This window comes from Orbicella faveolata, unplaced genomic scaffold (genome assembly GCF_042242905.1).
Source record: "Orbicella faveolata isolate gen_17 unplaced genomic scaffold, um_ofav_v1 contig_13, whole genome shotgun sequence".
Taxonomy (NCBI): Eukaryota; Metazoa; Cnidaria; class Anthozoa; order Scleractinia; family Merulinidae; genus Orbicella; species Orbicella faveolata.
Window position 1 is genome coordinate 31,202,883 of NW_028301540.1, and position 16,571 is coordinate 31,219,453.

At 40.0% G+C, this 16,571-nt stretch overlaps 1 protein-coding gene across 1 annotated transcript in view; it reads left to right on the top strand.

Annotated features, from left to right (window-relative positions):
• The first annotated feature begins 396 nt into the window (after positions 1–396).
• The window catches only part of LOC110062556 (uncharacterized), a 48,533-nt gene continuing 32,358 nt past the window's right edge, over positions 397–16,571 (top strand). Inside the window, exons 1-3 of the mRNA XM_089285734.1 lie at positions 397–1,175; positions 10,978–13,088; positions 13,155–16,550. Of these exons, the coding sequence (XP_089141860.1) occupies positions 1,139–1,175; positions 10,978–13,088; positions 13,155–16,550 (5,544 nt within the window). The 5' untranslated portion in view covers positions 397–1,138. The remainder of the gene's footprint in view (positions 1,176–10,977; positions 13,089–13,154; positions 16,551–16,571) is intronic.

Below are 16,571 nucleotides of genomic sequence, written 5' to 3' on the forward strand. Positions count from 1 at the left end.
AGGTTTATAAGAAATGACATTAGCTTACTCAAAATGTTTGCGGAGCAAGTTGTTGAAAAGAGTAGCGGTTTTATCAAGACGTTAGGAAAGAAATAATTCCCAGATCCTTTTTGGTAAATTTAAAAACTCTATAGCGCTGTTCTCGACTATTTTATTAATATTTTCGTTGGCTAGTTATTGCGTTATGCGGTGTTTGTCCAGAAGAAAAATATTTACTGAGATGAATTTGTTTCGTTTAATTGAAACGTGGGAAAGTTGCTTAGCATTGGTTCCCTCAGATTCCCGAAACGACTGGCGTGTATTCTTTTTGAAGAGGGTATTCTGTGGCGGGATGATTATATTTGTAGAGAGATACGTGTTTATAAGCAGGTTTCAACCGCAAATGGCACTGTATAATAGGCAAACACCTGAAATTCAGACAGGTTTTAACCACAAAATATTAAATTATTAATGAGCATGCCATTTTTGTGCCCAAAAACCTTGCACGTCCAAATTCACACTTTTTAATCACCTTTCTTTTGAACAGAGGTACTTCATTCATTGGTAGAACCAAGTGACTGGAATTCCTTCCATTCAGACTGATCATTACTTTATAGTCCTGCAGCCCACAAGTTGTAATTAGGGAAATTTTGGTGTCTAGACGCGAACATAGAGGGTCTCATCCTTGTGCAAACGGGAGGGTAGATAACGGGTCTAAATGTCATTGTCTGGTGGAATTGCATTGCGGCAAAAAAAAAATCAACACTGGGTATGATAGCTGCATTTGCATTCACTAGCGTGCACTTTTATGAACATCTTCCTGTTGATTATCTGTTGAAATAATATCTTGAAATGTGATTTCTCGTGAACAAAGCCTTTGGTAACAAGTGCACTTCTCCGCAGAGAATTGAGTAACAAGAACTGTCAACAACTCAGTTTTATTGTTTAAAGGAATTTCGCCCACACTGTAAGATTTTGGATTGTGACGCAATTCATTCGGAATCGATTGGAATCGTGGAAATAACTGCTGGTTTTTGGCCGTGTATCACCGTATACCGGAGGAATATTTTGTTTACCTAACGCTACTGAATAACATAAAGTGAATATCTGGACTTATGGAACGACCACTGAGCCTCGTCTTTACGTTTCAAGAGGCAACATGAAAGAGTTCAAGCCATGGAATTTGACTACACGAGGTAAGGGAGACTTTCATTTTCTTCCAACGATCACAAAAATGCTGGTTAGCTTTACTGCGTTTGTAGTCTCCTCGCTTGTACGCGTAAAGCGACTTAACATGCAATGTTTGTACTCGTGAACTACCTGTATTAGTTTACAAGCTACAAATCGTACGAAAGGTAGCTCGGTTTTTCCGGTTGGAGGTGCTTGCTTCGCGCGAACGATGCGAGACACCGGAGTGAACCGTTGCGGCTGCATATAAAAGGATACCTGTTACTAAACTTTAGTAATGAATTTTTATGTTTAAAAATAGGCAATACAACTGGTTATAATTTCTACGATCATTTCTTTTACACTAGAAGATTATATTTAATGTGATTTTAAAAGCGAAGTACCTGCAGCGAACTTCTCTAGTCCTGATAAGAAAACATTCTCGCAGCAAGGATAAGTTAATTAAAGAAACGATTGATAGCGTTGCGTGTAAAATTTTTGACGGCAACTCGGGATCATGCAACATGTTGTGTACATTTGTTCGTGTTAATCCTTTTTACAAGAGTTACGAATGTCATTCGTGTAATATCGAAACGTTGGCATTTTTCTGGACCGAACTTGAATTTGGAAATATTGCCGATTTTGAGACCCGGAGAAAAAAATGCTCTGAGCGGAAAATAAACAAATATAACATTTGTTCCTTCACGGACACGGCGCCAATCGAAACGGCGACGCAAATTTAATTTTCACGTACTGAAATATAATGTCGTCAAGGAATGCTAAATTTTCTTTACGCTTTTTTTTTTGCCAGATTACAGCACTGAGTAAATTAAGTTTAGTTTAGTTTAATTCATATTAAAATGCAGCGAGTTTATTAAAATAACCTTGAATTAAATTAGGATAACTACTGTGTTTCCCAATACTGGCGCAGTGCCGTGTTTGTTTGGTGCCAGGTAATAAATAGACTGATACATGAAACAAAACTATCGCCGTCGAAATCTGTAGATGGTTAACTAGTTGAGCTGATATTTTTCGCGCTAATTGTTTCTGCGCATCCTTACTGCGCACGCAAATTCACACTCCACGTCATGCATGAGCGCGCAATGATAAACAATGATAGGGCAGATGGCCATTGCTACAGCTTTGCCAGGATTTAACGACCTCGAACATCCAGTGACCCCTATTTTTCTTTTGATAGACCATTTTCTCTACCGATTTTCTACGTTAAGTGAAAAAATGAAGAAAATCTGTCGATCAGAAGTTTGAATTTTTTGCAAAATATACCATCGAATTCAGCTCTTCGTTTATTTGTGCAAAGGTTCCAAATGTCTTTTCATTTCGAGGAAACAACGGGATATGTAAATGTATGCTGCATCTGGAATAGTTTACTCTTAATCCAAACATGAACAAAATTCTGAAAATAAATAGATCACAGAAAAGAAACAAAAAACAAAAACAAAAACAAAGATATCACGCATTTAAGGACATTTAAGAACGGACCATTAGAAATGTGATGAGGGGTGGGACTTTTTCAGATTGCAGGAATTTCTTTTCACGTCCACTGCCTCTGTAGGATTCTTTTTTGGGGGCAAGTCCCCTGCACGAATTATTATTATTACTATTATTATTATTATTATTATTATTATTATTATTATTATTATTACTTTATTTTTTTTTGTGGGGGGGGGGGGGGGGGAATTCGAGGGGGAAATATTCTGCTGCAGTAGTCTAATCTTGACACTAACCACAATCTGAATACCTGGAACAGGCTCCAAGTTCAAACAAATATTTTTTTAGCTTTCACACAGTCGTTGTACTTTCCTGTCAAAATTATACTCGGGGGAAACATAACCAAGTTACAGACCAGACACATCTAAGTGCTACTGCCTAAAATGGGCTTGCATTGCTTTTTCCGTTTAATGTTTAGGGAAAATATCCAATTTTATTGATTCATACCTACATGGCTTATGTTCGTGACCGTCCAGTAGCAAGTATGGGACCGAAGAGTTTATTCAACGCATGCTCGTTACGGTTCTGAAATGATTGACAGATGTCTTTATTGGGGCGATCATAGAAACCAGAAAAGTAGCGAGATCAAGGGTAGCTGCCACCTAACCGCCCCCCCCCCCCCCCGTAGAAGACCTTGTCGCGTCAATTCGAAGAGCGTGGGAAGACGAGTGTGCAATGCCCTACGTGCGGTCAGCGGTTAGAGAGAGCTTAGCGATTTCCAAAACCTAAGAGAACTTTAATACGCGAACTGGCAATTAAATCAGGAGTCATTGTTTCTGTATCTTGAAAAGTTTAGCCTAAACTTATCAAGTTCGTCGTTTGCAATCCATGTTAGTCTTCTCCATCCGTAACCATCCTTCTTCCTTTATGGTTTATCATTATTATTACACATTGAACTCACTATCTCTTTTTTGATTAGCCGAAAGCGTACAGTGAATTTTCGAAATCAGCATTTGTGACGTCATGTTGCTGGAGATTATACAATAATCATGTCAAGGACACTCAAGGTCATGGGTAATCATGTCATGTATGACCGCAGTGCATGATTTCTAAGGGAAATAATGTCAAGTTCGCGCGCTTTGTGTTGCTTTCGGTCAGTGAAGAAGCAAAAACGTGACTTCCTTTTTTTTCGTTCAATGTATGATAAAACAATTATTAGTAGTATACAACAGAGAGTTCTGCGACCGGGACACAGGGACACAGTGACGTCACAATACCCCAGAGGTTGACGTCATCAAAAATGATGACATTATAATCTAAATATAGAATACAGAGAGTTCTGCGACCGGGACACTGGGACACAGTGACGTCACAATACCCCAGAGGTTGACGTCATCAAAAAATGATGACATCATAATCTAAATATAGAATACAGAGAGTTCTGCGACCGGGAGGTTGACGTCATCATCATAATCTAAATATAGAATAGTGACATCATCGGAATGGAGGGGTGTAGGGTGTCATTGGAGGTGTTACGTCATAATCTGAAAATAGGTAGAATGATTTAATAGAATTATTTTTAGTAACAGAAGTCATGTGATTTTCTCATTATAAAGAGGTGAAATTTTAGGAATATACTAGTAAGCTTAACATGGGTCTCACTCTCTCTGCTCGTCGAATACGATTTAACACGTACCGCTTACTGGCTAGAAAGCTGATCACTCCTATAAGTGAAATAGTTTTGCTGACAGAAACCTCATTATGTGGTCTACCACGTACCAAGCTTTCCAAGTTAAAGAACCTTCATTCTGAAGAACCCCTGCCCAATTCCGCCCATTATTGAGTATAGAATAGGAAGAAATACATTTTAGCAGGGTAATTTAGTAACAGAATAAAATATACTTTATTTCTATTACGTGTACTTAATTTTCCGACCTGGGAAATATTAATTACGTATAGGCGACATGGAAATTGCTTTTCCGTGTCTGGACCGTCAATTTGTATTTTCATTTTAAATAGACGCTAAGCAGAAAAGAAATTTCCTTTGGACATGATCACTACCGGCTTTAGTGCCTTGGGCTAAAGTCTATATGAATCTTATACGCCTCAGTCATTATAAAAATCTATGATTGCGAATAAATCGATTTCTACTCGGTCTGTTAAGGTACTAGACAGAACAAAACAACTCTGTTTATTCAAATACAATAGAGTTTTCCATTGCTTCTTTGTTATTGCAAAATAATCTCCCCTGGGGTCATTAACGCCTAAAGTTATGCAAGCAGACAAGACCGAGAAAGTGAACGAACAAATGTTTTTCAAAGACGTTTATTGCAATCAACTACTCTTTAACTATTTACAACTCTCAGAGCTCTAACTTGCCAAGTGATCATTACAAAGTTCTACAGTTTGTTCTTTTTATCCGGTCATGATCAAGTACACTGAACCATACTTTGTACTCAGAAGCCTTTTCGATAATTCTGTTTACACTGGCTGCGAAGTTATTAGTCGTTTATTTCAATGAAACTTCTCAAACGTAAGAACGTGAGAAAAGTAAGGGGGTTCCTTTTTATTTCATTTCATATTTCTCTCTTGGTTAGTAAAGCTATATTGTTTAATCTTCTTCCTTTGATAGATTACCTTTTGCGTGTAAGGTTTGTTTTGCATTCGGCCTTTTCGGCTGCTTTTTCTTCTAAAAGTAACTAAATTAGTTCACACTAGGTGAATTGACCAAGAATAAAAAAAAATCATTTTATCATCATGCCTTGTCGAGTGCTTACCTGATTATCCATCGACTGAAGCATGAATCTATCCAATTTAAATGCAATTATAAACTCACGTTTCTGTTAATTCGGTTTTGCTCGGGGAGTCTTTGGTATGCGAACACACGGTAATCCAGTTTTTCATTTCCACTGTTTAACTTTTACATGTGATTACATAGGTCCTAGGAGTAATCAACATCTAATCTCTCCATATATAACCAACACACTTTCTAGAGATAAGTAATGAGAACTGAAAGAAGTGATCTAAGTCTACAATGTAACGATTAATCGAGAGAAGGTAATGAAAGAAAAATTTGATTCTTACAAGAGTGGAATTTTACCTGATCATGATACTCACAGGCATCTTTTATTCGAATGATGCCAAAATCAAAGTTGAGAGGTTCTTTGCATGAATTCACATTCCGATAGATTCAATTCTTTTCAATGGCTAATTCCCCGAGGCGATGCGAACTTTATATCACTATCTAACACTTTTAATCAATATATAGAAAATCCAGCGGAGTCGACTGGGTGTAACTGTTGTTTTATTGCGTAAGATTACATCTGATTGTCACGTTTCCGTTCATTTGTTCCACCATAGTCCTTTAGAGCTCGAGAACCCTACGTTTTGCTCTGGTATGCAGTAAATGTTGTAACGTGTTAACACTTGATTGGTTTACTTGAGGTTATAATAATGCAAATGCTTAATTCGACTATAATTATACCTTGAGAAGTTGCGCCGCTTTCCTATTTGTGACTTTTTGGATGTTTGTGACATTTCCAATGACAGGCGGGAATGCTGAAGCACCGCACAAAATGCACTTTGTGTAAAGTAATAATACGTTTTCAAAGATAAGTTTCTCAGTCAAAACTTTTGAAAAGAATAACGTCATCGCTAAATAAAGCTTTTAAAGAGATGGTGCAATACCTGGAATTTTGGTGAATAATGCGAGCGTCTAAGAATAGAAATACAACTAATGACAGTTCAAACTGGTACGGTATCCCTCAATTCCTTTCCTCGGTGAAAGATGTTTGTAGTATAAATATCACGCTCAAATTGCAGTGATGGCAACCTTTCGTGAACAGATTGGTACTTCGCTGATCGTTACTGAGTTCCTACATTAAATCGTCGATGACTACCAAATTTCTGATGGAGGGATCAATCATAGATTCTAAGTCGCTAGGAAATCCTTCGACAAAGTTGATGTTTGGAGTAGTTGTCAACATACCCAACATATCATCGTAGGCGGGTTGGTAAATACCGTAGCACCAACTGACGTTTTCAGGAGCTCCGTCGATGAGATCCTTCCCCGATTCAAGTAAACGTTTTCCAAACTGACTTTTAGCACAACAGGTTCGTCCTGCGACAATTGCCGGGAAGGGATGTTTAAGTCTTGGGTCCATACTTTTAAATAATTGATTGAACTGTATGCTTCAGATTTAGAGCCTATTCCCAAGCAGTCTTGGGTTCAGCCTCTTTCTCATAAACACGAACCATGTTGGTTGTTTGTAACTTAGCAAACTGTAGCCAATATTTTCGCTCAATGTCTGTCAATTCGTGTACTTGACTCAAATGGTTTGCTAATCGAAATAAAAATTTTGACCCACACCCTGGGATGGGGCAGTGCTTACATTTTCTATTTACCATGTTAATAGTGTGAAAGTTTGAACCTAATTGAACAAAACTGATTATAACACGGAATTTATAGGGCCAAACGGGCCACAGGGGCCAAAAGAGTCATTTTTTTTTCCGAGCACGCGTGGAGATAGCACGTGGAGATGGTACGCGTGGAGATAGCGCGTGGGATCGCGAGAAGAAAGAACGCGCGTGTCATTCGAGAGATGTTTTTTCTTATCTAACGAAAAATTAATAGTAAAGATGATAGTTCAGTTAATAATTTCACGGTAAAGGAAATCTCAAATTTCTCAAGCATTTTCCAGAATACAAGATGTCTTTATCCATACTCATTCTGCTAGCTATTCTACGCGGTTCAAACGCTTGCTTCGAGAAGTAGATTATCGACTGTACAAGTGTTGGTATGTCATCCATACCAGATTCAGAGACAAGGGTTGAGAACTACCCTTCGATTTTACTAGTAACGAGATAACAATTTACGTCACATTAATATCTCTGCCTTGTTAGAACTATTACCACAACTCATTACTATAGATCTTCGAGCCAACGATCCATTTTTGTGTGATGTGACATACAAAGTTTTTACACCACCAAGCCTATTATGATAAGCGCCGATCGTAATTATAATACCCGGTTATAATACCAGCACCAGCGATTACTACAGCCCTCTTCTCAGCAAAGTCGCCCACCCATCGCCATAACCATCCATCCCACTTATACTTCAAGCACTGGAAGAAATCTGCCGAATACTTCAAATCACAAACAGATCATGAAAATGGGAAATTATCATCACGCGACACCATACATTTACACACTAATTGGCACCCTGCTGTTTATACCAACGTGTGTGATTTTACGTCGATCAATGATCATCAATCTCCCGATGGTTTATAAGTCAAGCTAGCAACTCGTGAAATTGGACAAGCAGTTTTTGCTTGCGTTTGTGCTGTTGCTTACATACATACATACATACATACATACATACATACATACATACATACATACATACATACATACATACATACATACATACATACATACATACATACATACATACATACATACATACATACATACATACATACATACATACATACATACATACATACATACATACATACATACATACATACATACATACATACATACATACATACATACATACATACATACATACATACATACATACATACATACATACATACATACATACATACATACATACATACATACATACATACATACATACATACATACATACATACATACATACATACATACGTGCATACATACGTACATACATACGTTTATTTGATAAGTAGGTTTAGAATAAGCAACTGTACAGTTGATGTGGACCTACTACTACTAAGTCTAAATAAGAGAAACAGAAACAGAAAAACAGCTTGCACCACTTCCGATCGAAAAAGATTGTCTCCCTGAAGCCATCTCTTCAAATTGCTGTCAGTAACGGAATCCAGGGTATGGGTCATAAGAATTTGAATAAAAACGCCTCTCGTATTCCTCGTTTGCATTGAAATAACTATAAAAAGCGTCAGATGGACCGGGTAAACAATGCTTTTGTCCCATGTTCTCGAGCTCTAAAGGACTATGGTGGAACAAATGAACGGAAACGTGACAATCAGATGTAATCTTACGCAATAAAACAACAGTTACACCCGGTCGACTCCGCTGGATTTTCTATATATTGATTAAAAGTGTTAGATAGTGATATAAAGTTCGCATCGCCCCAGGGAATTAGCCATTGAAAAGAATTGAATCTATCGGAATGTGAATTCATGCAAAGAACCCCTCAACTTTGATTTTGGCATCATTCGAATAAAAGATGCCTGTGAGTATCATGATCAGGTAAAATTCCACTCTTGTAAGAATCAAATTTTTCTTTCATTACTTTCTCTCGATTAATCGTTACATTGTAGACTTTGATCACTTCTTTCAGTTCTCATTACTTATCTCTAAAAAATGTTTTGGTTGGATAAGAAGAGATTAGATGTTGATTACTCCTGGTACCTATGTAATCACATGTAAAAGTTAATAAAAACAGTGGAAATGAAAAACTGGATTAGTGTTCGCATACCAAAGACTCCCCGAACAAAACCGAATTAACAGAAACGTGAGTTTATAATTGCATTTAAATTGGATAGATTCATGCTTCAGTCGATGGATAATCAGGTAAGCACTCGACAAGGCATGATGATAAAATGAAGATTTTGTTATTCTTGGTCAATTCACGTAAGTATGAGCTAATTTAATTACTTTTAGAAGAAAAAGCAGCCGAAAAGGCCGAATGCAAAACGAATCTTACACGTAAAAGGTGTTCTTACGTTTGAGAAGTTTCATTGAAATAAACGACTAATAACTTCGCAGCCAGTGTAAACAGAATTATCGAAAAGGCTTCTGAGTACAAAGTATGGTTCAGTGTACTTGATCATGACCGGATAAAAAGAACAAACTGTAGGACTTTGTAATGAGCACTTGACAAGTTAGAGCTCTGAGAGTTGTAAATAGTTAAAGAGTAGCTGATTGCAATCAACGTCTTTAAAAAACATTTTCTCGGTCTAGTCTACTTGCATAACTTTAGGCGTTAATGACCCCAGGGAGATTATTTTGCAATAACAAGGAAGCAATGGAAAACTCTATTGTATTTGAACAAACAGAGTTGTTTTGTTCTGTCTAGTACCTTAACAGACCGAGTAGAAATCGATTTATTCGCAATCATAGATTTTTATAATGACTGAGGCGTATAAGATTCATATAGACTTTAGCCCAAGGCACTAAAGCCGGTAGTGATCATGTCCAAAGGAAATTTCTTTTCTGCTTAGCGTCTATTTAAAGTGAAAATACAAATTGACAGTCCAAACACGGAAAAGCAATTTCCATGTCGCCTATACGTAATTAATATTTCCCAGGTCGGAAAATTAAGTACACGTAATAGAAATAAAGTATATTTTATTCTGTTACTAAATTACCCTGCTAAAATGTATTTCTTCCTATTCTATACTCAATAATGGGCGGAATTGGGCAGGGGTTCTTCAGAATGAAGGTTCTTTAACTTGGAAAGCTTGGTACGTGGTAGACCACATAATGAGGCTTCTGTCAGCAAAACTATTTCACTTATAGGAGTGATCAGCTTTCTAGCCAGTAAGCGGTACGTGTTAAATCGTATTCGACGAGCAGAGAGAGTGAGACCCATGTTAAGCTTACTAGTATATTCCTAAAATTTCACCTCTTTATAATGAGAAAATCACATGACTTCTGTTACTAAAAATAATTCTATTAAATCATTCTACCTATTTTCAGATTATGACATAACACCTCCAATGACACCTTACACCCCTCCATTCCGATGATGTCACTATTCTATATTTAGATTATGATGATGACGTCAACCTCCCGGTCGCAGAACTCTCTGTATTCTATATTTAGATTATGATGTCATCATTTTTTGATGACGTCAACCTCTGGGGTATTGTGACGTCACTGTGTCCCTGTGTCGCGGTCGCAGAACTCTCTGTATTCTATATTTAGATTATAATGTCATCATTTTTGATGACGTCAACCTCTGGGGTATTGTGACGTCACTGTGTCCCTGTGTCCCGGTCGCAGAACTCTCTGTTGTATACTACTATTATTAGATTCGGTTTTTGTGATATCCGGAATAATAATATCTCGGTAAGGGTTATCAGTCTCAACCTTCGGCTTCGGCTGATAACCCCTACCTCGACCTTGATTATTCTGGATATCACAAAAATCTCATCCAATAATTGTTTATTATCATCCGGCGTTTTTCTATCTTAATAAACTTGTCTTTTCAGGTTCCTTTAATTTAAAGGTAATCTTGTACATGGCTCAAAACACTGTGACTGAGGTCCTTCAAGTAAAATATGCAAGCATTCACTTACTTTTCTAAAACGTGCAGTCTCATTGATTACTCAATATGCTTTACTACTCAATTTTATACATGTGTAGGTTTACTGGCCTTTCGTGATGTTGCCTCAGTATGCTTTTTATGGCTGATCCTGAAGGGAATTATAATCCTTGGTTTAACAAAGAATGCGACAAGTTTCTCAACAAGCGATGTCAGTTCATTTGGCTCTATGTCGTCTGTACTTGCAACTGCTGTTGCCCCAGAGACAACGTCAAGGACAGGAATATTCAATCAGTCGAGGACAGAAACAAGCATTCCTTATAGTGAATCATTTTCTTCTTCTAGGGTAGTTGATAGTATCGCACAAACCACTCGTATTTTTGTATCGTCTTCACAAAATACAGCTTTCAATGCTGCAACATCATCCATCTCGTTTAATCCACATTCACCGTCATTTCGAATATCCAGCGTCATGTACAGTAACTCGCCCGAGGTCACTGACAGCCTTGTATCCGAAAGAACAGAATTGTATTCAACAACAAATGTAAATAACATTAACAAGACACAACTTGCTAGCGGCCATACAACATTATTTCAAGAAGTATCGTCAATCGCAAGTTCAGCAAACCTTGTGCCATCATCCACAAATATGGTGAAACTAAGCACGCTCAAGCGTTCAACAATTGCAGAACAAGAAAGTACATCTGTATTGTCACTCTTGGGTTCTTCGTCAACGTCCACAATTGCATCCATTCTTGTGAAAAACATAGAGGAACGTAGTTTCTCCGCTGTCGCATCAATCTCAAGCCAGGTACTTGATCAGAGTACACCTATACTGACTTCTGTGTTTTCTGTGTTAGATTCATTATCATCATTATCTTCACCAGAGTTATCGTCAGTCAATGTTGTTTCACGTACAACAGCGACGGATGAGACAGTAAATTCAAGGCAGACAACAAGGCAAATTTTACCTCCATTGTCTTCAACGCCTTCTTTGCTGGAGGTATCATCAGCATTCTTTGTTTCCTCAAGTAGTGTTTCAACTAAACAAAGAAATAGTTCAGATGGTATTTCAATAAGCTCCAAAAAGTCGTTACTTCAAAGTACATCTGCGTTGTACTCCGTGTCTAATTTGCTGGATTCGTCGTCACCATTTGGCTCATTATCGAAAGATTCCACCGTTACGATAATACGATCTAAAAACACGATAAATGCACAACAGCCTCCATCATCTTCTTTTTCTTCCCAGCTAGATTCTGCAGCAACGATTCGTTTAAAAACCAAAACAAGTCATTCACAATCTATAAACACAAGATCAACTCTTTCAATAGATCAAAGTACACCTGCTTTGTCTTCTGAGAGGTCTGTGTTGGTTTCATCGTCGGCAGTGATTTCGTCATCAGTTGCTGTTTCAAGCCCAGAGATAAGCAGTTCGCCATCTGTGAGAGTGAGCTCAAGTCATAGAATAGATCAAAGTACACCTGCTTTGTCTTCTGAGAGGTCTGTGCTGGTTTCATCGTCGGCAGTGATTTCGTCATCAGTTGCTGTTTCAAGCCCAGAGATAAGCAGTTCGCCATCTGTGAGAGTGAGCTCAAGTCTGACAATAGATCAAAGTACACCTGCTTTGTCTTCTGAGAGGTCTGTGCTGGTTTCATTGTCGGCAGTGATTTCGTCATCAGTTGCTGTTTCAAGCCCAGAGATAAGCAGTTCGCCATCTGTGAGAGTGAGCTCAAGTCTGACAATAGATCAAAGTACACCTGCTTTGTCTTCTGAGAGGTCTGTGCTGGTTTCATCGCCGGCAGTGATTTCGTCATCAGTTGCTGTTTCAAGCCCAGAGATAAGCAGTTCGCCATCTGTGAGAGTGAGCTCAAGTCTGACAATAGATCAAAGTACACCTGCTTTGTCTGCTGAGAGGTCTGTGCTGGTTTCATCGTCGGCAGTGATTTCGTCATCAGTTGCTGTTTCAAGCCCAGAGATAAGCAGTTCGCCATCTGTGAGAGTGAGCTCAAGTCTGACAATAGATCAAAGTACACCTGCTTTGTCTTCTGAGAGGTCTGTGCTGGTTTCATCGTCGGCAGTGATTTCGTCATCAGTTGCTGTTTCAAGCCCAGAGATAAGCAGGTCGCCATCTGTGAGAGTGAGCTCAAGTCTGACAATAGCTCAAAGTACACCTGCTTTGTCTTCTGAGAGGTCTGTGCTGGTTTCATCGTCGGCAGTGATTTCGTCATCAGTTGCTGTTTCAAGCCCAGAGATAAGCAGTTCGCCATCTGTGAGAGTGAGCTCAAGTCTGACAATAGATCAAAGTACACCTGCTTTGTCTGCTGAGAGGTCTGTGCTGGTTTCATCGTCGGCAGTGATTTCGTCATCAGTTGCTGTTTCAAGCCCAGAGATAAGCAGTTCGCCATCTGTGAGAGTGAGCTCAAGTCTGACAATAGATCAAAGTACACCTGCTTTGTCTTCTGAGAGGTCTGTGCTGGTTTCATCGTCGGCAGTGATTTCGTCATCAGTTGCTGTTTCAAGCCCAGAGATAAGCAGTTCGCCATCTGTGAGAGGGAGCTCAAGTCTGACAATAGATCAAAGTACACCTGCTTTGTCTTCTGAGAGGTCTGTGCTGGTTTCATCGTCGGCAGTGATTTCGTCATCAGTTGCTGTTTCAAGCCCAGAGATAAGCAGTTCGCCATCTGTGAGAGTGAGCTCAAGTCATAGAATAGATCAAAGTACACCTGCTTTGTCTTCTGAGAGGTCTGTGCTGGTTTCCTCGTCGGCAGTGATTTCGTCATCAGTTGCTGTTTCAAGCCCAGAGATAAGCAGTTTGCCATCTGTGAGAGTGAGCTCAAGTCTGACAATAGATCAAAGTACACCTGCTTTGTCTTCTGAGAGGTCTGTGCTGGTTTCATCGTCGGCAGTGATTTCGTCATCAGTTGCTGTTTCAAGCCCAGAGATAAGCAGTTCGCCATCTGTGAGAGTGAGCTCAAGTCTGACAATAGATCAAAGTACACCTGCTTTGTCTTCTGAGAAGTCTGTGCTGGTTTCATCGTCGGCAGTGATTTCGTCATCAGCTGCTGTTTCAAGCCCAGAGATAAGCAGTTCGCCATCTGTGAGAGTGAGCTCAAGTCTGACAATAGATCAAAGTACACCTGCTTTGCCTTTTGAGAGGTCTGTGGTGGTTTCATCGTCGGCAGTGATTTCGTCATCAGTTGCTGTTTCAAGCCCAGAGATAAGCAGGTCGCCATCTGTGAGAGTGAGCTCAAGTCTGACAATAGATCAAAGTACACCTGCTTTGTCTTCTGAGAGGTCTGTGCTGGTTTCATCGTCGGCAGTGATTTCGTCATCAGTTGCTGTTTCAAGCCCAGAGATAAGCAGTTCGCCATCTGTGAGAGTGAGCTCAAGTCTGACAATAGATCAAAGTACACCTGCTTTGCCTTGTGAGAGGTCTGTGGTGGTTTCATCGTCGGCAGTGATTTCGTCATCAGTTGCTGTTTCAAGCCCAGAGATAAGCAGTTCGCCATCTGTGAGAGTGAGCTCAAGTCTGACAATAGATCAAAGTACACCTGCTTTGTCTTCTGAGAGGTCTGTGCTGGTTTCATCGTCGGCAGTGATTTCGTCATCAGTTGCTGTTTCAAGCCCAGAGATAAGCAGTTCGCCATCTGTGAGAGTGAGCTCAAGTCTGACAATAGATCAAAGTACACCTGCTTTGTCTTCTGAGAGGTCTGTGCTGGTTTCATCGTCGGCAGTGATTTCGTCATCAGTTGCTGTTTCAAGCCCAGAGATAAGCAGTTCGCCATCTGTGAGAGTGAGCTCAAGTCTGACAATAGATAAAAGTACACCTGCTTTGTCTTCTGAGAGGTCTGTGCTGGTTTCATCGTCGGCAGTGATTTCGTCATCAGTTGCTGTTTCAAGCCCAGAGATAAGCAGTTCGCCATCTGTGAGAGTGAGCTCAAGTCTGACAATAGATCAAAGTACACCTGCTTTGTCTTCTGAGAGGTCTGTGTTGGTTTCATCGTCGGCAGTGATTTCGTCATCAGTTGCTGTTTCAAGCCCAGAGATAAGCAGTTCGCCATCTGTGAGAGTGAGCTCAAGTCTGACAATAGATAAAAGTACACCTGCTTTGTCTTCTGAGAGGTCTGTGCTGGTTTCATCGTCGGCAGTGATTTCGTCATCAGTTGCTGTTTCAAGCCCAGAGATAAGCAGTTCGCCATCTGTGAGAGTGAGCTCAAGTCTGACAATAGATCAAAGTACACCTGCTTTGTCTTCTGAGAGGTCTGTGCTGGTTTCATCGTCGGCAGTGATTTCGTCATCAGTTGCTGTTTCAAGCCCAGAGATAAGCAGTTCGCCATCTGTGAGAGTGAGCTCAAGTCTGACAATAGATCAAAGTATACCTGCTTTGTCTGCTGAGAGGTCTGTGCTGGTTTCATCGTCGGCAGTGATTTCGTCATCAGTTGCTGTTTCAAGCCCAGAGATAAGCAGTTCGCCATCTGTGAGAGTGAGCTCAAGTCTGACAATAGATCAAAGTACACCTGCTTTGTCTTCTGAGAGGTCTGTGCTGGTTTCATCGTCGGCAGTGATTTCGTCATCAGTTGCTGTTTCAAGCCCAGAGATAAGCAGGTCGCCATCTGTGAGAGTGAGCTCAAGTCTGACAATAGATCAAAGTACACTTGCTTTGTCTTCTGAGAGGTCTGTGCTGGTTTCATCGTCGGCAGTGATTTCGTCATCAGTTGCTGTTTCAAGCCCAGAGATAAGCAGTTCGCCATCTGTGAGAGTGAGCTCAAGTCTGACAATAGATCAAAGTACACCTGCTTTGTCTTCTGAGAGGTCTGTGCTGGTTTCATCGTCGGCAGTGATTTCGTCATCAGTTGCTGTTTCAAGCCCAGAGATAAGCAGTTCGCTATCGGTCAGAGTAAGCTCAAGTCTGAGAATAGATCAAAGTACACTTGCTTTGTCTTCTGAGAGGTCTGTGCTGGTTTCATCGTCGGCAGTGATTTCGTCATCAGTTGCTGTTTCAAGCCCAGAGATAAGCAGTTCGCCATCTGTGAGAGTGAGCTCAAGTCTGACAATAGATCAAAGTACACCTGCTTTGCCTTCTGAGAGGTCTGTGGTGGTTTCATCGTCGGCAGTGATTTCGTCATCAGTTGCTGTTTCAAGCCCAGAGATAAGCAGTTCGCCATCTGTGAGAGTGAGCTCAAGTCTGACAATAGATCAAAGTACACCTGCTTTGTCTTCTGAGAGGTCTGTGCTGGTTTCATCGTCGGCAGTGATTTCGTCATCAGTTGCTGTTTCAAGCCCAGAGATAAGCAGTTCGCCATCTGTGAGAGTGAGCTCAAGTCTGACAATAGATCAAAGTACACCTGCTTTGTCTTCTGAGAGGTCTGTGCTGGTTTCATCGTCGGCAGTGATTTCGTCATCAGTTGCTGTTTCAAGCCCAGAGATAAGCAGTTCGCCATCTGTGAGAGTGAGCTCAAGTCTGAGAATAGATCAAAGTATACCTGCTTTGTCTGCTGAGAGGTCTGTGCTGGTTTCATCGTCGGCAGTGATTTCGTCATCAGTTGCTGTTTCAAGCCCAGAGATAAGCAGGTCGCCATCTGTGAGAGTGAGCTCAAGTCTGACAATAGATCAAAGTACACCTGCTTTGTCTTCTGAGAGGTCTGTGCTGGTTTCATCGTCGGCAGTGATTTCGTCATCAGTTGCTGTTTCAAGC